Source organism: Myotis yumanensis, unplaced genomic scaffold (genome assembly GCF_028538775.1).
Source record: "Myotis yumanensis isolate MYYU_CA2020_CCGP unplaced genomic scaffold, mMyoYum1.0.hap1 SCAF_2, whole genome shotgun sequence".
NCBI lineage: Eukaryota > Metazoa > Chordata > Mammalia > Chiroptera > Vespertilionidae > Myotis > Myotis yumanensis.
Genome location: NW_027223753.1, coordinates 161755558 through 161777506, shown reverse-complemented (window position 1 = coordinate 161777506; position 21949 = coordinate 161755558). Strand labels below are relative to the sequence as shown.

The window sequence follows — 21949 nt, the reverse complement described above, 5'->3', positions numbered from 1 at the left end:
GGGAACAGGATGGAACCATTACGTGGAGCACCGGGCCATGGGTCTCCACGGAAGAGGAGGTAAAGCAGGTGGGGGAGGCAGAGGTGCCATGTGCGAACAACCTAGAAAGCCAAGGCTCACGAGTCTGGATTTGATTCCAAAGATCATGAAAAGTGAGTGGATTCACGAATGTGAACGTTTTAAATTCAGACTCTCTCATCACAGCCAGGCTTGGAGGACATTAACCTTGAAGCAGTTGGGAGGACAGATTGGAGAGGCTGAGACAGAAACAAGCAAGAGGCCCAACTCAAGCAGCAGCAGTGGGCATGTGGAAGGGATTCGTGTGGCAAGTGTTCTGGAGGCAGACTAGATTCTGACCCCACCTAGGGGATAAAGAAGGCAAGAATCGAGGTTTCACACTGGTTTGGAGACTGGGAGAAGGGTTTTCAAGGAAACAGAGGAAAAGCTGATTTGAAAGAAATGATGTGGGCTTTGTTTCACTGACTTTAAGATAACAAAGTTCCAAGGTCTGAGTCCTAAAGAGGTACAGCCAGTCAAAGGCCACCGAGGTCAAACTCTGTAATGACGACATCAAGGACTGGCCAGATAATGCTGGTTTTATCAGTATTTGCTGTAACAAATACTTCCATGGGTTACCAGCTGGGGCCCAGAGAACTTCCCATTATTAGAGCATTTCTATAGTGATCAGTATGAACTTCACCAGGACCCAACATTGGCCACATTGCCTTCCTATTTGCAGTCTCAGGAGGGAAAGATGGGCTCTGAGATGCCCGCACAGGACTCTGTAAGCAGGCCTGGCCCTCGGCCATCATCACATCCTTGTCTCCCGAGTGTGTCCAAGTACAGAGCAGGCTCTGCCGGAGCCCGGCCTTTCTCCCTGGAGAGAGCTCTGTGGGCTTAGACACTGAGGTGTCTATAATCTGGCCCAGCAATAGTTCCATAATTCACTAACATTAGGAGACAAGTCTCTTAGAACCAGGGCAAAGTCTGAATCACTGACTGCTCAAAGAAATGCAGTTCTATGCTTTATGTAGAGAGACTTAAGTCGAGTTGTGAAGCAGGCCCTGTCAGACTGCCCTCCCAAAGCAATACCTGCTACATGGAGTTGGGGTGCTCAAATGTTTGAGTCGAGTCTATATCTACACTAATAAAAGAGAAACATGCAAATTGGTGTCACTCTGCTACGCCCACCAGCCAATCAGGATGAGTATGCAAATTAATCCAACAAAGATGGCGGTTAATTTGCTTATGTAGGCGCGGAGCGAAGACTGAAGACGACTGAAGACTGAAGACGACTGAAGACTGAAGAGGCTTGGCTTTTCCGTTGCAGCTGGAGCAGAGAAGCCACGCCTCGCTGCTGCAGCCAGACCAAAGGCCTGGGTCCCGGGTGCTGGAGGAAAACCGGTGCCGGCAGCCAGGGGAAGGAAGGCCTATTGTGCAAATCTTCGTGCAACGGGCCTCTAGTTCTTAAATAAGCCACCTCCAGAGCCTGTTTTCTGCCACCAGCCTCAATGTGCATAACTTAGGCCTTTGGATGGGGAAAGCTGTGCATCTATGGACAGGGTTTGTTTCTGGCTGGTGGATACAGTGCTTATACCTGATCCTGTTTCTTTCTTTGCTTTGTTGGTGAGGGAGCTCACATATAAATGTGTGTTCTACACTAGCAACTCTATTGCAGTTTTGTGGTTAAGAACCTAATTTTAGGTTATACAGTTCTGGGTTCAAGTCCTTGTCTTTGTGACTTTGGACAAGTTTCTTAACCTCGCTGAGCCTCTTTTCCTCACCTTAAGAATATATGATGACAGTACTTACCTTTCCATGTTGATGTGAGGATTAAATGTGATAATACATGTGAAATGCTTAGCATGGTGCCTGGCACAGAGAAAGGATGGCAGCCGCTATTTCAATTATTTCCCGTTTCAATTTTATTCTCCTCCCTTATTTTTCTTTTGTCCTGAATTAATGAACGTAAAAACCTCATTCCAGCTTAGAGTCTATCAGAAATTCCTGATAGAGTGAAATTTAATAAATGTATTTTATATATGCACATATTTTTTGTATAAAGTTATTTAATCAGCATAAGTGTTAATTCACAGTTGTATATTCAGACACTGTAAATTATATACTACTTTCATTACTATTCCTCAGGGCTAGGCTGGTGTTTAATTTTAGACCTTTTAGAATGAAAATAAACCTAGAGGTCACTTAATTCCCACCCCCCCAAGGTATTCTATAGTTGGGGGGCCAGGGGACATGACCCAGAAAGACTTTCTGTAAGTGTGAAACTGCTTCGAAGTCCCATGCTCTATCTCAAAAAGTCACGGCATCCTTCGATATAATTTTTTTATTTGTTTTAAAATAAACACAATGTGTTAAACCTCTTATCGTGGAGTAAAACTGATACTGCAGGGAGGTGTGCCATGTTTTCCTATTTCCAGGGTGGCTGGCACGCCATGGCACATGCCAGTGTGGGCGAAGCACACTGTTTCTCCTTTTCACAAAATGAGCTAACTGAGGTCCAAGGAAAGGTCCTCAACTAGTGTGTCACCTTTAACCTGTCCCCACAGCACTCAGGCCCATGCTAGACATCGACAAATGCTCCATTTGCATCATTTGACAGGTTCCAGATTGTGGTGCTGGCAAGGAGGTGACACAGTGGAGGGAGGGGTGTGTGTGTGTGTGTGTGTGTGTGTGTGTATGCGTATGCACATACAGCCCTATGTGCTTGCTGAGTCTCCAGACTTGCTTTGTTACCGGTTATATTTTGTCTTCATCTTCAAGCTCCATTTCTGCTCAGAGAGACATCTAAGCTCATAACTGCACAGATTACCCTAGTTTAACCCTGTACACTTCCTTTCGCACACCAAGCTCAACGTGAAGAAGATCCCCGCAGGGAAAACAAATAAAACGATGTAAATAAGATAGCGGCTCCACTTCATTCCAGACCACACAGCCCATTAGGGGCACTCCTGCAAGGTCCACAGAGAGCTACATTCTCTGCGTCATCAATCTGTTCTAGGAAGTTCAAGGTATTACTGAAATTTTGAGTGTGATCACCTCTCATTGGAAGAGTGGACTTGTCCAGGCTCTCACACTGTTGGGAGCAGAAGGGGCATTTGAACTGATTTGCCAAATTCCTAGTCTCTTGATAACACTGGAGAACCTGTGAGCGTACCAGCCATCGGCCACCAAAGGGGAAGACACATGTCACTGATGGCCCCTCAGGGAAAGAGGTGGTGCCTGTCTCTGACTTTTGCCCCAATTATGACCAGCTGGTAATGGTGGCCACGAGGCACCTATGTATTGGCTATAAGGGAGGATCCCTGCCCTCGGAGAGACGGGGCTTCTTTATAATGCTCCATCTGTTTCCCTTGCGCATTCAGGTTCTGATGCTAATTAGAACATTTCTAAACAAAGTGTTTCTGAAAACCAAGTTGAACTCCATATAAAATGTGATCTGGGCTCAGAACTCACCATAAGCCCAGACCCAGGGAAGCTCAGGGGTGTGGGGTGCCATGAAATTGCCCTGCTAGAAGCCAGGCCCAGGACCCACCATTTAAGAAGTCTCGCTGTGTTTCTAAGACTTGGCTGATGTCCTGCACCCAGGCCTGCTGGATGTCAGCGTTGGCGGCTTGCAGAATGACCCTCTCCGAAGTCTCCCTGTTCATGAGCGCAAACTTGCAGGGGTCACGGTCCACGTCCTCCTCCAGGACCAAGTGATTCATCTGGAAGACACCAAGGTGATCTGTTCATATGTAAGCGGTTTAATAAAAATCAACAACGTATCACAGTTCCGCGAAGTTTCTATTTCAGGAGGTGTTTCCAAAATTTGGCCCTGGATCCAACAGCTAAGTACTTTAGTCTCTGTCTTGGAGAACTGCAGGATCCTGCTGCAGACGGGCACTCCCCTGTCACTTTTTCCCACAGATGCTCAACCTTCATGCCCGAAAGGTCAGGAGGCTGAAAGATCTTCAATGTTTAGGATCCTGACTCATTCCATGCCTCTGTCTTAGGAAAGCAGCTCCCTCAGATTTGGCCCTTCTTCGTCCCTTCTCACCCCCATGGGATCCTCACCTTGATGCTCCTTTTGAACATGTAGCCTGGGGTGACAGAGCCCTTCCTGAGCAGTTCGCTGAAGATGACAATTTGCTCGAAGAGGAACACACGCCTCTCCTTGGTCCGGGACTGCATGCCTGCATCCAGCTCAATCACGTAGAACGTGTCCTGCTGCAGCAGCTTCCCCTGAGCGGTCAGTGTGCCCTGATGGAGAGAAGGGCTGGGGTGAAGCAAATGAGAAACGGGGAGACCACCACAGCCCTTTGGGTCCACAGATTCTCCCCTCTACGGACAGGGACGGCAGATGTGATAACCAAACCCTCTGGGCTTAATAAGAGACTGAATCAGGACCGGCCCATTCATCTGGGGCAGCCACAGGGGCTGTGAAGAGAAACGGAAAGGGAAAGGAGGCTACAGAACTACTAAGAAGCAGCCTAAGGGTAATGCCAGAAGGAAGGTAAGATTATTAACTAAAGAGATGTTCAGAAATGACACTGGCCCTTCTTATGTTTTATTTGAAGGAAAATAGAAAGGAAGTGACACTTGGAGCTCAAAGCGACCTTTCTGTGCCTGAAGCTCTGAGAAGTGTGCCTGCCTGGCTCCCTTGCAGCATGGGCCAAGGACCTGGAGTCCTCTAGTGGCCAGGAGCCTAGAGCCAACCGTGGCCAGGAGAAGTGATGTAGGCACAACCACACCTAATCTGATGCATTGGGCCCCTCTTTTCTTCTATTATTTCAAAATGGAGGAAATACTGAAGTCTTAGGCTCCTACAGGCTGACAGGTAAAGTTTGAGTCCCCTAGATTTATGCCCAAATTTTGTAAGCTGGTAGGTATTTTTTTGGGATCCATAATCCTTTTTTTAAAATTGATATTGAGAGAGAGAAGGGAGAGAAACATCATTGTGAGAGCAAGATATAGATTGGCTGCCTCCTGCATGCCCCCCACTGGGGATTGAACCTGCAACCTGTATATGTGCCCTGACTGGGAACTGAACTGTCAACCTTTTAGTGCACAAGACAATGTCCAACCAACTGAACCACACAGGCCAGGGCCTGTGATCCTTCTTTTTTTGTTGTTAATCCTTACCTGAGGCTATTTTTTTTCCCATTAATTTCTTGAGATAGTGGAAGGAGAGAGGAAGAGAGAAAGGGAGAGAGGGAAATAGAGAGTAAGAGAAACATCAATTTGTTGTTCCATTTGTTGGTCTCTGAAGAGACCACTGACAAGAGGATCAGCATCTGATTCGCTGCCTGAATCACGTCAGACTTCACAGGAACTGTGCCTAGAGCCAACCAACATTAATTGGTTGATTCTTGTATGTGCCCTGACTGGGATCAAACCTGCAACCTTGGTGTATCAGGACGGTGCTCTACTCAACTGAGCTACATGGCCAGGGCTTTCATCTTCCTTTCATGTTCCTGAGAAACACCTTCCCTCTGCTTGGATCATGGCTCCTCATTGTCAAGGTCATTGCCAAACAGGCTTATCTCTACCCTGGTCCAAAGTTAATATTAAGCTGGTGACTAGCAAGCCAGGAAAGCTCTAAAAGCTCTATTAATACGACATAAAAGCCTGACCCATAAGTTATAGCCCTGCCGATGCTCAAGGGAAAGCTAGAGGATTTAAAAGGGAGGGAATCTAAGTGAAGGGGCTACCTCCTCCCTGGCCCAAAGCCATGGACTTCAGAAGGAATGGAAATATGTTCATGATCCTTTCCAATTAGCTGAAGGAATGCAAAGCAGATTCTCTGGGGCTTGAGGAAAAAAAGCAGATAGTGGTACTTGATTTAAAAGAGAGAATAATTGCCTTGGCCAGTGTGGCTCAGTTGGTTGAGCATCGACCTGTGCACCAAAAGGTGGCCAGTTCAATTCCCGGTCAGGGCACAGTTCCTGTGAAGTCTGATATGAATCAGGCAGCGAATCAGATGCTGATCCTCTTGTCAGTGGTCTCTTCAGAGACCAAGGGAAAGTCAAGCCAGACTCTTGCTCAGAAAACATGGGCCATCAAGGTTTAAGAGCAAAAGGAGTTATTTGCCTTGTTCAGAATAGTCTCAGCCCTGGCATAACTCCAAGGGAAAAGGTATAAACTTCACCTAGGATGACTAAAGAAGCACTGTGTAAGAAGTCAGATATGCTGCTGCTGTGTATCCCTCTTACTCTCCTCCTAGGTCTACTGGGGACAACTGGGAACCTATCAAAAAGAACAGCAAAGATGACCCTCCACATACTTCCTGGACACAACAAAGCAATGGAGATCAGACAGGGACACCAGGATGGGCTGGAAGGGCAAGGAGGACACAAGAATTTGTCTCAAGAACACCATGGATCCAACTCAAGAACCCAAAGCTGAATATAGCATCTCTGAAATTTACTTAATGGGCCAGTCCACCTTATATCTAGTCTAGTCTACCTCTTTTAATTTAGCCAGAAGAAAAAAGGCTATTACTTTCTTAATTATGTCAACTTTCAGAAATCTTCCCTTTTCTCCAAAAAAGGAATAATGAAATCTTAGATGACAGGATTACCGGGAAACAGGACCGGAAGATTCACCTCTCTCTCTACAGCGCTCAACAACTACGTACCAGTCAATAACTGCGTCCGTTCCAATGTTACCACATTGATACTCAACAGATTATGTTTTGTTAATATATAATGTTTGGGTATAAGCTAACAACAGCCACTTATTAAGTTAAATTAGAAAAATCAATTTGCTCTTTAAAGGTTCACTGTTATGGTTGAATTATATCCCCCACAAGTCACATGTTGAAGCCATAACCCCCAGACTTCAGAATGGGACCCTATTGGGAGGTAAGGTCCTTAAAAAGTTAATGTGTGGCCATTACGGTGATTCCTATTCGAGGATGATGGGTGTCCTTATAAAAAGAGGAAATTAGGACACAGAAGGCAGATGATGTGAAGATACAGGGAGAATGCCATGTGCACATGAAGGCGGCCATCTACAAGCCAAGGAGAGAGGCCTGGACAGAACCCTTCCTCAGAAGGAACCACCTTCCTTGACCTTGAGTTTGGAATTCTAGCGTCTAGAAATGAGTTGATAGAAATGAGTTGAACAGGATTCTTGAGTTCTAGAAAAACACTCCATGTGTTAATTAATACTCGCCTCTCCTCATCCTGCTCGACGGCTGTTTGCAAGGATAGTCTGTTGTTGAAGCCACCACTCTGTGGTACTTTGTCATGGCAGTCCGATTAGGCTAGTCCACTGTCTGTAACCAAAATCCTAGCTGTCTGTCCTAAAATTTGATTCTCCTTTTTAAAGAACAGAAGTGTGCACTCTGATGTCTTAGAGCTTTGAGTGTTTGTTTAACCGAGCCGCTAGGTAGACCTGTCAATTAGAGCCACCCTCTCAAAAAAGTGCTCCACTTTCCCCTGGTTCTATTCCCATCACAAAGGCTGCTCCCCTCACACAGCTCGCAAGCCTCAAGGAGGAGAATAGGGAAGAGGCCAGTGCCAGGTCCACAGTGATAAACAATGTGGGGTCTTTCCAACCCTCCTGGAGTTCTGACTCCAGCTCGGGTGACTGCTGTGACTTTCTATGACTGTGCTGTCACTGGGTATCCTACACAGATGAGGCATCCAGGCCTGTGCACCAGAGAGGCCAGGCGGGCAGAGAGGAGTAGATGGGGCGAAGGAGGCAGAGGAGGCGGGTACAGGACTTCAAAGGAAGCCGCCTCCCCCAGGGCTCCTGAGGCCCAGTGAGAGAGCTTAGGCGCATTCTTGGGGGCTCACCTCAAAGCCCTGCAGGCGCCCCAGATTCATCATGTCATTGCAGCGTTTAGGAACAAGGCACATTAACTCCACTGCTTTCTGTCGGAAAGAAAAACAACAGCTCAGGAGGGGGAACGGGAAGCTCAGGGCAATTTCTTTTTTTTTTTTTTTTAAATATATTTTTATTGATTTTTTACAGAGAAGAAGGGAGAGGGATAGAGAGTTAGAAACATTGATGAGAGAGAAACATCGACCAGGTGTCTCCTTCACACCCCCTATTGGGAATGTGCCCGCAACCAAGGCACATGCCCTTGACCAGAATCGAACCTGGGACCCTTCAGTCCGCAGGCCGACGCTCTATCCACCGAGCCAAACCAGTTTTGGCAGCTCAGGGCAATTTCATGCTGGAAGGCAGGGACCTCCTGGTAGTTCCTTGATTCTAGGAAAGGACACTGGTCCCAGAGGACTGCGAGATTGTCTGTTCTTGGGTGTGAGGGGTGGGAGGGGGAAGTTGCTGGTCACCAGTGCAGGGGCAACACGTGAATCAGTGACCACGTGTGGGGAGAATGCTGCCCAGTCCACCCTTTTCCTACCTTCCTACTTTTGGTTATCAATTCCCTCTCCTTCTTATATGTTCTTTCTTCTCTCTGTTGTTTTCTAGCTGCCCAAGCAACAGCTTAGCCTGGCTTGTGAACACTGGAGGTTTTAACCTAAAATAACCTTCCAGAATGGTCTGGCTTAAAACAATCCCCATGGTGACACCGTCTCAAAGGACTTGGCTTAAGGAGTAATCTTTGGGGGCGGGAAGGGAGTGAAAACAAAATACTTTGTATGTTAGACTCAAATAGTACCCGGATTCATGGATAAAGCTGCACACTGTAACTGCCAGTCTCTGAAGGATGTCAGAGGCCTCATATACCATCCCTTCCACCACGTGTCCCTGAGGGCCACAGCAGAACACCAGTGGGGCTAAGCTCTGACCTGGCCCAGGACAGGATTAACTCCGTGTGTGAATTAATACTCGCTGTTCCACATCCTGCTCAGCAGCTGTTTGCCAGGGGCTCTTACTGTCTTAGAGGAGCCAGCCTGGACCTTCGGTCTCCAGAGCCAATCTTTCCCCTTTAGAGACAGACACCCAACAGTCATCCCTACAACAATCAGCATCACAAGCAGGAAACTCACCTCGATCTCTGAACACTCCAAACCCGCCTTCTCGCTGTATCTCAGGAAGTCCTAGTAGGTCGGGAGGCGGGAATGGGTATGAGAAAGTAAAATCAGTTAGGAAAATAGTCAGAGCTATAAAAACACAGCATCACAGACACTGTGGCAACCCCCAGAGACATTCCTTCCCCATAGAGATGGTGATGCTGTGTAGTAGCTGGGATATGAGGCTATGAGTCATACTGTACAGATATCACAGAGAAGCCCCAGTATACGCAAAAATTCAACACTCTGAGAAAAGGGAGGGAGGAAGGGAAGTTAAGTCTCTACCGTGTCCCTCCTTCTCTGTAAGATAAATCAAATTAAACCATTACAAAAAGTAAACATGATCAAATTTTAGGTATTACTCATCTAAGGTTTCTAGGGCCTTTCCTTTCACCTGTATTCCACTCTGATTTTATGCTCTTGTTATTTTTTAATTTCTTAAAGGTACCAAGTCAGTGATGGTGACAAAGTAAGACATTGAAAAAAAAAAGAAAATGAATTAACCAACCTTAAAGGCAGGTACAACAGGCATACAATCTACTTGGGAGCAAAGCAGACACAAGTAACCCCCAGCCAAGATAGAAGCCCACATGTGCCCCCACGAGTCCACGGAATAGTGTGGTGGAGACAGAACCACAGCTAACCTGTTTGCTAGCTCAGAGCCATGAAGACCCTTCCCTGGCCCTGACCCAGGCTCCCAGGCCTCTTACCTTGAGAAGCAGCTGATATTTTGTTATTCTCTGAATGGGCTTGATAAGGAAGTCGCTAAGCGTCAGCCTTTGATTTATCTCCTGTTTCACCTCCTGGAACACAAGGGAAGTGGTATTAGAAAAAAAGGAACCACAGACTTGGGGTATTCTAGGTCAGGGTTCAAGGCCAGGAAGACAGGCCGTCATGCTTGCCACTAAAGTTTCAGAATCTTCAAACCACGCAAGAGGCAGAACTGCTTACACTACTGCTCATTTGTTCTTAATAACAGAACACACATCATTACCCTCTGCCCGTCCATCCCTGTCATAGCCTGTGTTCTGGCCCGGGTCTGGGGGACGAGCAGGAATGGGTATTCTGTTCTCCCTCCTGCTCCAGTGCCCAGGGGAACGAAGGGCTTCTCCTAGGACACAAGCCTGGGGCCCTCAACTCAGATCTGCAAACGCTCTTCCCAAGTGATGGCTGCCTCTCTTCCAGGCTGGGGCAGAGCAAACATTTTTGGGTGCTTGACAGAACCTCTGGGGACGGAAGCTGAGGCTACGAGGTGACTGCGAGCACCTCAGCAAGGTGGGGGCCCTCAGCGGGCAGTCTCCAGGACTGGTGCAGGGCAGTGTGGGCACAGTCTGCCCTGGGGCCCCGAGGAGGAGGCCCGAGCTTCGGCTTTGGAAGCAGCCTCTGCACCACAATCACTCTGAGCACGAAGGCCTCTGAAAGCAGTCCACAGGCTCGGGCCCTCAGTTCCTCCCAAGCAAGGGGACTCCTGGGAATCGAGCAAAGAAGCTCACGGCTGTGTCGAGGCAGCGGTCCCTGTCTTGGATGATGGCTGCTGTTTCTGAATGCGGCTGTCTCAGCCTGAATTTCTGTCTCCCCCCGCCCCCCCGACCCCTCCCACCAGCAAAGCCGGTGCAGCTTACTTCGAAGTAGGTGTCGTACTCAGCCACGATGTACTCGGAGCGAGGCTTGTTCTGGCAGTACCACACGTAGATGTGCAGCTTCCGCTCCTGCAAGGGCAGAGGCAGGCGCTCAGACACCTCCCGCCTCACGCGGAACCTGAGTCTAAGAGTGCTGTGCCGGGCTACACGCCGGGGACAAACACACGGTCCACCCTCCGGGGATGCACCAGGGCAATGGCAGATTAAGGGCAGAGGAGGGAATGGAGTGGCAAGAGCCCATCGTCCAAACTGCCGAGACAGTGAAACAACTCAGAGAAAGGTGAAGAGGAATAGCCGCAGAGAGAGGGATTTAAGAATGCATGGAAGTTGCCTGGCCCGTGTGGCTCAGTGGTTGAGCATCGACCCACGAACCAGGAGGTCATGGTTTGATTTCCAGTCGGGGCACATGCCTGGGTTTCCGGCTTGAACCCCAGTGGGAGGGTGTGCAGGAGGCAGCTAATCAATGGTTCTCTTTTATCATTGATGTTTCTATCTCTCTCTCCCTTTCCCTTCCTCTCTGAAATCAATAAAAACATATTTAAAAAATTAAAAAAATAAAAATGCATAGAAGTGAGGCTGGTGTAAGGGGCGGGGAAGAAGGCGCAGGAAACACTCACGTGTTTAATGAAGAGCTGGGCCAATCTGTCTTGCTCCTGGATACATTTTTCCAGCTCGGCCAGGAAAAAACTAAAAGAAGGGAGGGGATAAAAGAAGGAAGCCACAAATATAAAGAACATTATAAACTGTTGAACAAAAATAGATACAGAGGCAAAGAAGCATCGAACGGACTGTGAAACTACAGTGGGAAGGCAGGGGAGGGTGGGGGGCTAAGAGATCAACCGAAGGACTTGTATGCATGCATATAAGCACAACCAATGGATGCAAGACACTGGGGGTGGGAGTGTGAGGGCAAGTGCCGGGGGCCAGGGGGAGGTCAATGGGGAAAAAGAAAAAAGGAGACATATGTACTACTATTTGTAATACCTTAACAATAAAATAAATTTTTGTAAAAAAGGAAGCCACATTCTTCAGCACTGTGTAACTTCTCAAGGCTGAGGTAAATGACAGAAATCTCTCCCCAAACCCTGGCCCTAAGGTCAGATGCGGGGTGAGGGCGGGAGAGACCCGGATTCGAGGACGCCCGGATCCCCAGGATGATGTAGTACTTACTCCTTATGCCAATCATAAATCTGGTGAATGTTTCCAAACACGATTTTGTCCTTCCCTCGCATGTCCTCAGGGACACCCTTTTCTTCTATCCTCTTCATGAAGCCCTGTGGGCAGAGGCAATGAGGAGCTGAGCAGTTTTTCCGAGAGAGCTTTCTGGGTGAGCACCACACTGCAGCCCTTTCTGCAGGAGTTTGAGGGCAAGTGCCCCTGTGGTTTCTCACTATTCAACCAGGACTTCACCTTTGTGCAGAGTGAGACACAAAACTTCTATGAATTTCTAAGAAAGCAGAACAAAGAAGAAGTCACCTGCCCCTCTTTCTTCTCCCAATCTGAGGTCTATGTCTTTAAAGGCTCAGAACTAGACACATCTGGCCTAGAAATAAGTCTCACTGTGTTAATACTTAAGAGTCTATAAAGGGCTATCTATACTAATAAAAGAGTAATATTCTAATTAGACTGGGTCAACCGGACATCTTCCAGACGTCTGACTTCCTTCAGGACAGTTAGGAGGTAACCAGGCTGGCAGGAGGGTAGTTAGGGGGGGACCAGGCCAGCAGAGGGGTAGTTGGGGGGGGTAGGCCAGCAGGGGAGTAGTTAGGGGGGGACCAGGCCAGCAGGGGGCCAGTTAGGGGGCAACCAGGCTGGCAGGGGGGCAGTTAGGGGGCATCCAGGCCGGCAGGAGAGTAGTTAGGGGGGATCAGGCCATCAGGGGGGCAGGTAGGGGGTGACCAGGCCAGCAGGGGGGCAGTTAGGGGGTAACCAGGCAGGAAAACAGAGACAGTTAGGGACAAAGAGGCAGGCAAGCAGACAAGTGGTTAGGAGCCAGTGGTCCCAGATTGTGAGAGGGATGTCCAACTGCCGGTTTACCAAATTTCATGCACCGGGCCTCTAGTCATGTATAATCTCACTTTAGCTTTTAAGTCAGGCTTTGAGGTTGCATAGGCAGCATGTACCCTGTCTGACAGATGAGAAGCTGAGACACTGGGAAGTCAGTGTTCTGTCTTACAGTTGCACCACCGACATTTGACTGCCCTGCAGCTCAGCCTCTACATTCCCAAGCCCCTCACTCCTGGGCTGACTGCAGGTGCAGGCTGCTGCCCCCCTGCCTGCCCCATCCTTCCTTGGAGAAGAGAGTAACTTCCCATAAGTCAGAATTCAGGTCCTTTGCACGCCAGGCTAGTTTGTTTATCCAAGGTTCAGGATAAGCAAATACAAACCCTGAGTCAGCAGATCTCACAGGATGGGGACTTACAGGTCCAATGTGAGGCACCGGCAGGGGATGTAGGTAGCAGACATTTGGTGTTTAGCATTCGCATGATTTGTTTAAGATGTTTAGCCACAGGGCTCTACGCCATCTAAATTATCCATGTACTTTCTATGACTTTCTCATCCAAGTGTCTAAATCCCCCTAAGGTAAACCCCTATGGAGAAAGAGCTGTTTTATTTACTGCCAAGCTGACTCTGAACTGTGGACCTGCCAATCTTGCCTGATTGGTGGTTTTTTCTCTGTCCATCTTCTTGGTAGTCATAACATTCTCCTTAAAATCTAAGAACACAGAGAAGCCCCAAGGCATCACTAGGAGTGACCTGCTTAGTGCAGGTCACAGTGGCTCACAGCTCTGAAGAATAGATGTCCACGTGGTTGAACACCAGTGAAAAGCTCTGAGACAAGAAGTCACCTAAAACAAGGTGAGAGGTTCAGTTCTAACCAAGAGGCTGCAACATTGAGAGCCCTACCTCCCTCTAGATCTCTTACAATATTCAAGGGGAAAAGAAAAAAAAAAAAAGCCTTACCTGCGTATTCAAGTTCATCTATTACCATTTCTAGTTTCATTTCTGCAAATACCCGGAGAGAAAACACCTCGGCCCAGCGAGGGCCCAATATGCCCCTGGTTGGGTGAGCAGACCCACCCCGAGCCATCCACTCACCTCCACCACAACGCCCAGGTCCTTGACATAGTCCTTCTCCGTCTGTACCAGCTCATTCAGGACAAACCTGAGCAGGAGATGAAGAACAATGAGGTTCCTCTTAATCGTGAAGCAAGGAATCTTCACACTTAAGTCCACAGGGAAGTGACTCTGGTGCGTTGGTGGCGAGACCACCCCAAAGCCCACACTTGGCACCCTTGGCAAGGGGCTTACAGGTGCTCTCTCTCTCTCTACGAGAGGCCTGTGCTGGACTGCTGGGGGCACCGAGGCCGAGAGGGCTTTCCCAGGAAGCACACAACAGTTGGACAAAGAATGCCACGTACAACCCAGCCTTCCTATTCCCATTCTTTGTGCTTCTGCCTCCCTCATGTGTAACTGAACAACTGTATAGACAAAGGGCAGAAAGAATGACAACCACTTTGGCTTAATTGAGTTATGAAAGATTTGAGGCCAAGGGATCAACGTGAGACTTTTCAGCTCTGTTCTTCGCCTCACAAGAGGAGAAAGACATTTGTCTGATGACCACCCTTTTGAGGCCTTGGAGACGCCGACAGCAAGTGAGGCTTCTGAGATACAGAAGCCACAGTTCTTCAGGTAGGTGTCCATGGTGAGTGGCCTGCAAAATCCCCAGTCAAGGCCAGCAAGACTGACTGCAGACTCTCCAGAATCACAACTTTGAATGCTCAACCTCCTGACCCACCAGCAGATGTAAGGATTTAACACCTTCAAGGGCATTTGCTTTCTCGGTTTCTTTCTTGTTCATGATTTCTTCTTGGAGCATTTGCCAGTTGCATCACTGGGGTTTTCTCATGCTCAGAACAAGGTAGGGATTGTAAATCCCATTGTATACAGACGAGAAGGCTCAGGCAGTATTGCCCAAGAGGACAACGTGAGTAGCAGAGCACTTTCATGGTAGCCACTGCCTGGGAAACTGCTCGGACTGGCTCTCAGCGGTCCCCAGGGCATCAACCCCAAACACTCCTCTCTGTCCAGACAATCAAGAGCTGGACTCAGACTCGGACGGCTGTGCCCTGGCGCAGGCCAGGTGCTGTGCGGTGTGCTGATGTCTGACGCACATTATCTAAGCGTGAAAGAGGTTTGCCTGGAGCTACACAACTGCATTTTTGGCCCAAGTAGCAGAAGGGATAAAGTTCTGAGATGTCAAGAAGGGCCCCAGCACAAGGGTTGTAACCGTTCTGAACCCAGGAAGCAATTCATCTGAAATCCTTCATCTATGCGGCACAGAGAAGCCATCAAATTCCGGGTCTGGGACCTCGGGCGACGGGAGGAAGCAGGGAACACATGCTTCTTTATCAGCACGCCCAGCGCGCCCACCGCTCCCTCTCTCTGAGACACAATCATGTGTTGTAGGCCACAGGAAGGAACCCGGAAGGCCAAATAAAAGCACTTAAATATATCTTTAGCTCAGCCCAAGTGACTGCTTGGAAGAAAGTGGTCACAGGAAGCCCACAGGCAAGTTAGAGTGGGGATTGGGCGCTAGAAGGGTCCCATGGAGATGAGGTCCAGCTCTGTCCCCAGGTGATATTTTTATCCTAAACTGTCCGCTGAGACACTGAGGGCTGCCTTGGGAAGGGGGCTGGGCTGGGTGCTGCTAGTGCACCTGGCATCTCTTCCCTTGAAGGGATGCCAAACTACTGCGACCCTTGCCCATTGCCCACCGCACACTCGTGCACCAGGGTGGAATTGGGGGAGCCACTTACATCCTGCCTCTCAGGGCCTTGGCTTTCTGTTCTTCTTCCAGGTTTCTTGTAGGTGTGGGTGGGGTCATCCCCTCATTCAGGCAGCCTGCTGGGTCCTTCAAGCTTCCCCGGTATGAGCCTCCTTCTAGGCTCTGGAAAGAGAAGATTGAACAGCCTTAGAGAAGCGCACACTGAAAGTCACCTGGAAGGCCCCGTGTTCCCGCCCGAGCTGAGGCTGTTCTTCCTGGACCCAGTGAGGCCCCAGGAGACCAGAGACGCCCATCTTCCTGCAGCAGGGAGCCCAGCGCAGCCCCTTCTCAGACAGTCAGAGGGTGCTGCCTGCCTGTTTCCCAGACATGGGACATAATGAAATTGTCAAAGTGATCTGTTTCAGGTAAGGGCTCCAGAGGTAAAGCTAGTCATCGCAATTCTACACCAAACAAGCAGTTAGAAAAGAAAATCGGATGTAGGAGCATCAAGTGCAAATGAACGGGGAGGGTAGTGATAGGAAAACTAGTTGTTTAAAATCATGTTTGTTTAATTAGTTACAATTGTTTTTGAAGCAGTCAACAGATTTAGCCTTTTCTAAACACACCTTTTCTAGGTTATTTACCAAGGGCTTTCTTTCAGCTATTAATCCCTTTCATTTCTTTTAATTAAGTTGCTACAGGAATGAGAGGCCTTTCAAGGGATTACTGTGGCACCCTAGAGAGAGCTAAGGGTAAAGGATTCCAATCCCAGATCTGCAGGTGCCTGGGCAACCTCAGGGAGAGAAGCTAAAATTACTCCATGCTTCAGTTTTCCTCAACTTGCAGACCAGCCCAGAACTCTCCTTTCTACAGGTTTCTGAGGAACAAAAGTGCCTGGAAAGAAAGACCACACAGGGACACTTAGCATTTCATTTTGCAAATTGGCAGAAGTAACGTGGAGGAATGATACGACGGGAAAAGTCAGGGTGGGCAACTGTCAAACAAGGATGGGAGATGAGTCCCAATTCCCCACAGGCCTGTCCACAGCACCACTGCGGCGGGAAGGAAAGGCTCACGTCAGCAGGCTGAAGACATCAGCCCTTGGGGGAAAGCCACAGAGATCAAAAAGTGTCCCTAAAGGTCGTAGGAACAGAAGACATTGGCATGGTCTTAACAGGCACTTGGACCATCTGTCAGGAACTCTCTCAGCTGCTGCGTCTCAACACAGACCAAAGAGAGGCAGAAACAGTCCAAGAAAATGAAACAAAAATGGTAGAGGTCCCAAGGGGCCACTGCGTGAGGACAGGTGGAGAATATAAGACCTGAAGCTGAAAAACTTGAAGTTGAGATGTTGACCTTCTTCCCCGCACTGGACCCCCAAATCCACAGAATGTGCTGAGGACCAAACTGGAATTTGTTACCAACATAGAAACTAGAATTAAGAGGACAGGGTTTCTAAGCTGCAGAAAGAGAATTCCTTTTAACTTGACAGGAAGGTATTTTATAGAACAAGTAATCAGCCGTGGGCACCGTTATCCAGAGAAGCAGCACAGGCTAAAAATATAGAAAGGTCAAGAAGAGTTTAGCTAAATTTATAGGTTCAGGATCTGTACCCAGTTATTAAGGAAATGAGTGTCTGGTGCTGAGGCTTGACAAGCCCCGGACAGGCAGGCTTTTCAATGACATGTGACAAGTCCCCTGGTGCCATCACCAGAGACCAGCTCCCAGGCAGATGGACCCAGCTGGTGATTGATCTGATTACATGCCTTTCCCTTCCCTTCCCCTCCCCGTTGTCCTGTTACAGCCTTTGTTCTGCAGCCTGTTGGCCGCAGCATGCTGGCTGCAAGGCCTGGGAAACAGGCTTATATCTCTGCCTACAAGGCTGTCCTGTGGAGCATCCAGCTTAATGTGGTCCACTCTAACTCTTACAGAATGAAGGATATCTGAGGAGTCCACAGTGTCACACAGAGAAATAGGTCCCATTGCCTCCTTCCTGACCTGCTACAGGAGCACGAAGCCCAGGTTATCTCTGGGATGGAGCGGAGAAGGCAGAAGCTGTGAGAGAGGAAGGAGAGGGAAGTAAAGGGTTTGGCTAAGCTGTACGCTGGGCAATCTGCCTCCAATAATGGCGCTGGCTATAAATACCTACACTGGCTCAACAGTGATTCCCTCTGAGGACTTAGCTACCTGGAGTTGGGATGCTGGGTCCCACTCCAGGGCCACTAGCGGTGACTTGCAGTTGTCTGTGCTGCTCCTGGGGGGACGCAGGCAGCTGGTTGGCAAGTGGTGGGCTGTGCACCACCACAGGGAGGACTTCTGCCCCGCCAGGCTGAGGTCACAGCGGTCTCAGTAGACAAAGGAAAAGGTGTACAAAGGAGGGAGGGACAAAAGTTGCACAATGGGTGCTCCTATAGTTGGTCCAAGGACGGGAACAGAAATGCAAATAGAAGTTTTAAAAGTAGATTAAGTGTGGAGGAAGGCTACCCCCTGTTAAAAATGAACACATTTCCTGTCTGCTGGATCTTGGATCACATACCCACAAAACGCCCTTCCTCCGGGCTCCTATAACCACCCTTTACACACCCCACACAGCATTCAGGGCACAGTGGTGTAACTGATCATTTATTTGTACTTCAGCAAATATGTACCTACACGCTGACTATTTGCAAAGTCCTGGAAAAACACAGATGAGTAAGATATGGTTCCCTGCCCTCCATAGTCTAAGGCACAGGGGTGGTCTTCCAGAAGAGGTACCATGGAGGATGAAAAGAGGCACAGGCAGCTCTATGGTGGGGTGGAGGAGAAAGGGAAAGGCTTCATGGAAGAGGCAACTTGGACTGAGTACTGAGAAAGATATACCAATGGGAGGACATTCCAGACAGCACTGTGAGAATAGGATCAACTCCCCCGGGCAGGCTGGGAAGCTGCGAGCAGCGGCAGGGTGTGAAGTTGAGGCGGGGGCGGGGGTGAGTAGGCACTAGGGAAAGAAGAGGTGAGGGATGAAATAGATAACCCGGGAGAACTATTTGGGGGGGGGTCCAATCATAGGGAGCCTTATATGGAGCATTAGGAAGTAGAGACTTTACCTTCTAACAGCAATGATAGGGGGATTTTGAGCAGGGAAGTCACATCATTGAATTTAAGTTTTAGAAAGATCGGTTTTAATGTTCCTTTTCATGACTTGGGGAAATGTCGTTGATAAGATACTAAAGGAAAACAGGCCTTAGATTTTATACACTCTATGACTGCATTATCTAAAAGAGAGTGTAGAAGGTTCAACACTATGTCTAGATCAAGCATGTCAAACTCTCCGCCAGCGGGCCACATGCCTTGTTTATTTAAAGGAGGCATGTGGCCCTCTGGCCGTGAGTTTGACATGCTTGGTAGATGATGCTATTATGAATGATGCTATAATTTGTACTCTTGTCGTTTTTCCATTTTTTTTCTTGAATGAGCATATGTTACTTTTATTCGTAAGAAAGAACCATTAAAAAGTTTTTTTTAAGAGAAAAAGAAAAGAGATTCCTCTGTCGGCCACATAAAGAGAGAGCCTGAAATTGAGAGGAAACGGTTGCAACAGCCCAGGCAGGAGGGGATGCTGAGCATTAACCCTAGACTGAGTCCCCTTAATGAAGGTTCTGTGCTTGATCTCAGAGCCGGCACATAGTAGGACCCCAGAATTTACTGAATATGCTATGGAACTCTTCGGGAGAGGTCAAAGCTCATCTGATGAAACCACAGGTAAGGTGTTGGCCCAGCACCACCTACCACACCAACCTCTTAGCTGCCCCGCCTTTTTATAAAAATGTGTATACTCTCCTCTGGACAAAGGTATCAGATCTGTCATTCCCAGGCAAGTTGGGGTGGGGGTAGGAGAAAAACTGAAGTCTGGCTTTCTCAGGCAAATGACATTTCAGGTTTGGGACTTTGGGTTAAAAATTTTCTGGTAGGAATTTAAACTTTTCTATCTCAACAAGCTCAACAATCTTTTCCAGAGAGGGCTATCAGAGGAAGCCAGTTCCTGAAGACACGCACCTTCACAGTGGATATCATGGGGCCATTACTCCTCCCCTTTGGACTCTGAACTTCTGCTGTTCAACCTTGCAGCTGACACAGCAGGCCAGGTCATCTGAAGGAGAGCAGGCACACCCACGAGTGCAGCCTGGCCCTGCCCATGCTACGTGCCCACCACAGCTGATCAAGGCTGACCTAGGAAGGTGAATGCTATCAAAGCGGGAGTCCCAGAGGGCGGGCAGGTGGACACAGTCCCAGGGAGCCAGGCTCAGGCAGACTGAACAAGAGCTCAGTCCTGGCTGCTCCTTCCCTCAGGGCAGAGGATCGTCAGCCAAGGGTCCACAGGGAACGACTGTGCTGTGCTGCTGAGGACAGGGGCTCAGCGAGGAGGCTTTCTTTAGGCTCAGCCCTTCCTCTCCAGCAGGTGGGGGCATCTCGGGGCAGTTTAGAGACACACATGGGCAGGAAGCCCTGCTGCTCAAAGCTTGAGGAATAAAACCAAATCATATAGATTGTTAAGCTATTACACCCAGCAACAGTCACCCAACCACCAATATCCTGGCTGACAAATATTGTGTCCCTGTGCCCAGGGTGTGGCCACAGAGGATCAAATAGGCCCAGATTTCCTTGCCCTGCCCTTCCCAGCACCTATGAGTTGGCTAAGAGCTAAGGTTTGAGGGATGCTTATCTATCAGTTTACAAAGCACATTCACACCTTACTCAATCCTCATTATGACACTTTGGAGATTAGTTTCCGGTGCACAGAACCGGCACTGTTGATAAATGAGATAAAACCAAAGCCCAAGTGGCCTAAGTAACTTGCTCAGGGCTACACAATAAGTAGCACAGGCAGGACTAAAACACGGTCTTCTGATTCCTTATATACCTGACACCAGCACCAGTCCACATGTCTAGAAAGGGCTTTATTAAAAACCACATAGGGAAAGCAGGGGGAGCCCTTAGTCCTGCCTCAGAATTAATGACAACACCTTAAAGCAACACCTAGGAAAGTACGTTAGCTCTGTTTGGGGAAGTGGGTGGACATTCTCTCTTGGTAAACAAAAGCACTGGGTAAAGGGCAAGGCTGGCAGGAGAGAACTCAGAAGTGTCCATTAATGTCTGGAGACTCGCCACTGGGGGCGTTGGGGGCTTTATCTGCGCGCAGGTGAGCGAGCACCGGCCCTCATTCCCAGGCAGCAGCTCTCAACAGCAGAGATCACAATCGGGGGGAAGGCCTGGGCCACGAGCACACAGGGAGCCAGGCCTCTTCCGGGCCTGAAACTCAGACACGGGGATCTCAGCGTGGCTCTGGGGAGAGCTAGGGGGCCAAGTGAATTCTCAGAGCAGAATCGGGTGCCATCTCTCAAGCAGCGAAAACAGAACTCAAGCCTGAGACACAAAGTCCACATATACAAAACGCTCCCGTAAAATTCCCAGGCTCTGCATTGAAAAGCACCTGATTAGCTCTTCTTATGTTGAACTAAGATAACCTCCACCCACAGGTCTGGGACCGCCCTCTGCAGCGAAGAAGCATTGAAAGAAACCCTCCTTTCCCAGGGCAGTGCTCAATTATTAGATCACAGCTCTTGTGTCTTCTCTCTCCTAACTTCTCCCCATACCTACACTCAATTTCTTCAGCTTTCCCTCAAATGACATGGACCACACGGTATTGGTTACCTCCTCGGGGGTGACTTCCATCGAGTTCAAGAATATTTTGAAACACCAGGTTCAGAAGCCGATACATGACTCACACACAACTCAGGACAGGCGTGCCTGAGGGCGCTGAGTGCCATGGGGCTGCTACTCCCCTCCATCTGTGCACTATACCTTCCTTACCCAGCCCGGGGCCACACTGTTGTACTTACAGTCAAATAAAATGTTCAACATTTTTACAGGCTCCACGTCTTACCCTCTTCTAAGCTAAAGAGCGGCATTACAAGTCCTGAAGATGAAAATGTGGCTGAGGAAACCACCGCCCGCTGTTGGCTCCATCGCTACCCCACGGCGGGTATGTGTGGGGATGGGAAGACGGAGGAAGTAGAGGAGAGGGCGGAGAATTGAATTTTGGTGAGAAGATTCTGAGAAACCAAACCACTGCTCCCTCCTTCCTTTCCTTGACATGAGCTTGGTTTTGTATGTTCAGCCAAAGGAATCTCTGTAATTCTGGGCTCATGGCAGGTCCTCAAGAGGTAATTATTGGTGGAAGTTAAAGCCCTTATTATGGGAAACTCACCACAGAAAGGCCATTCATGCAAAGATACGGTGAGAGACCGCTTTAGGCGGTCAACTCCACCACCAGCCTCCATGCCCTCTCCTTTGGGAAGTTTGCTCTTCTGGGACTTTTCAATGTCTGGACTCACATATTTAACACCAAACCCACTGCTCACACTAAATGGAGGTGAACAGAGACTCCTAATAGTGCTAAGGTGAGTTGTAGCAGTAGGGAAAAGGTCATCCAAAATACAAAAAAACACAGACTTTTGGAAACAAGTGTTTGCTGATGTAAGTGTAAAAAGCTCCTGCACATTGATGGAGGAGAG

At 48.7% G+C, this 21949-nt stretch overlaps 1 protein-coding gene across 27 annotated transcripts in view; it reads right to left on the bottom strand.

Moving 5' to 3' along the window:
* Window positions 1-21949, bottom strand: part of KALRN (kalirin RhoGEF kinase) — a 635703-nt gene that overhangs the window by 49674 nt on the left and 564080 nt on the right. For all 27 annotated transcript variants that reach the window (XM_070406353.1, XM_070406356.1, XM_070406366.1 and 24 more), the window contains 10 exons: window positions 15448-15578; window positions 13727-13793; window positions 11798-11901; window positions 11245-11314; window positions 10610-10696; window positions 9698-9790; window positions 8964-9014; window positions 7803-7880; window positions 4075-4260; window positions 3554-3725 (listed from right to left, as the gene is read on the bottom strand). In XM_070406353.1, coding sequence (XP_070262454.1) covers window positions 3554-3725; window positions 4075-4260; window positions 7803-7880; window positions 8964-9014; window positions 9698-9790; window positions 10610-10696; window positions 11245-11314; window positions 11798-11901; window positions 13727-13793; window positions 15448-15578 — 1039 coding nt within the window. The remainder of the gene's footprint in view (window positions 1-3553; window positions 3726-4074; window positions 4261-7802; window positions 7881-8963; window positions 9015-9697; window positions 9791-10609; window positions 10697-11244; window positions 11315-11797; window positions 11902-13726; window positions 13794-15447; window positions 15579-21949) is intronic.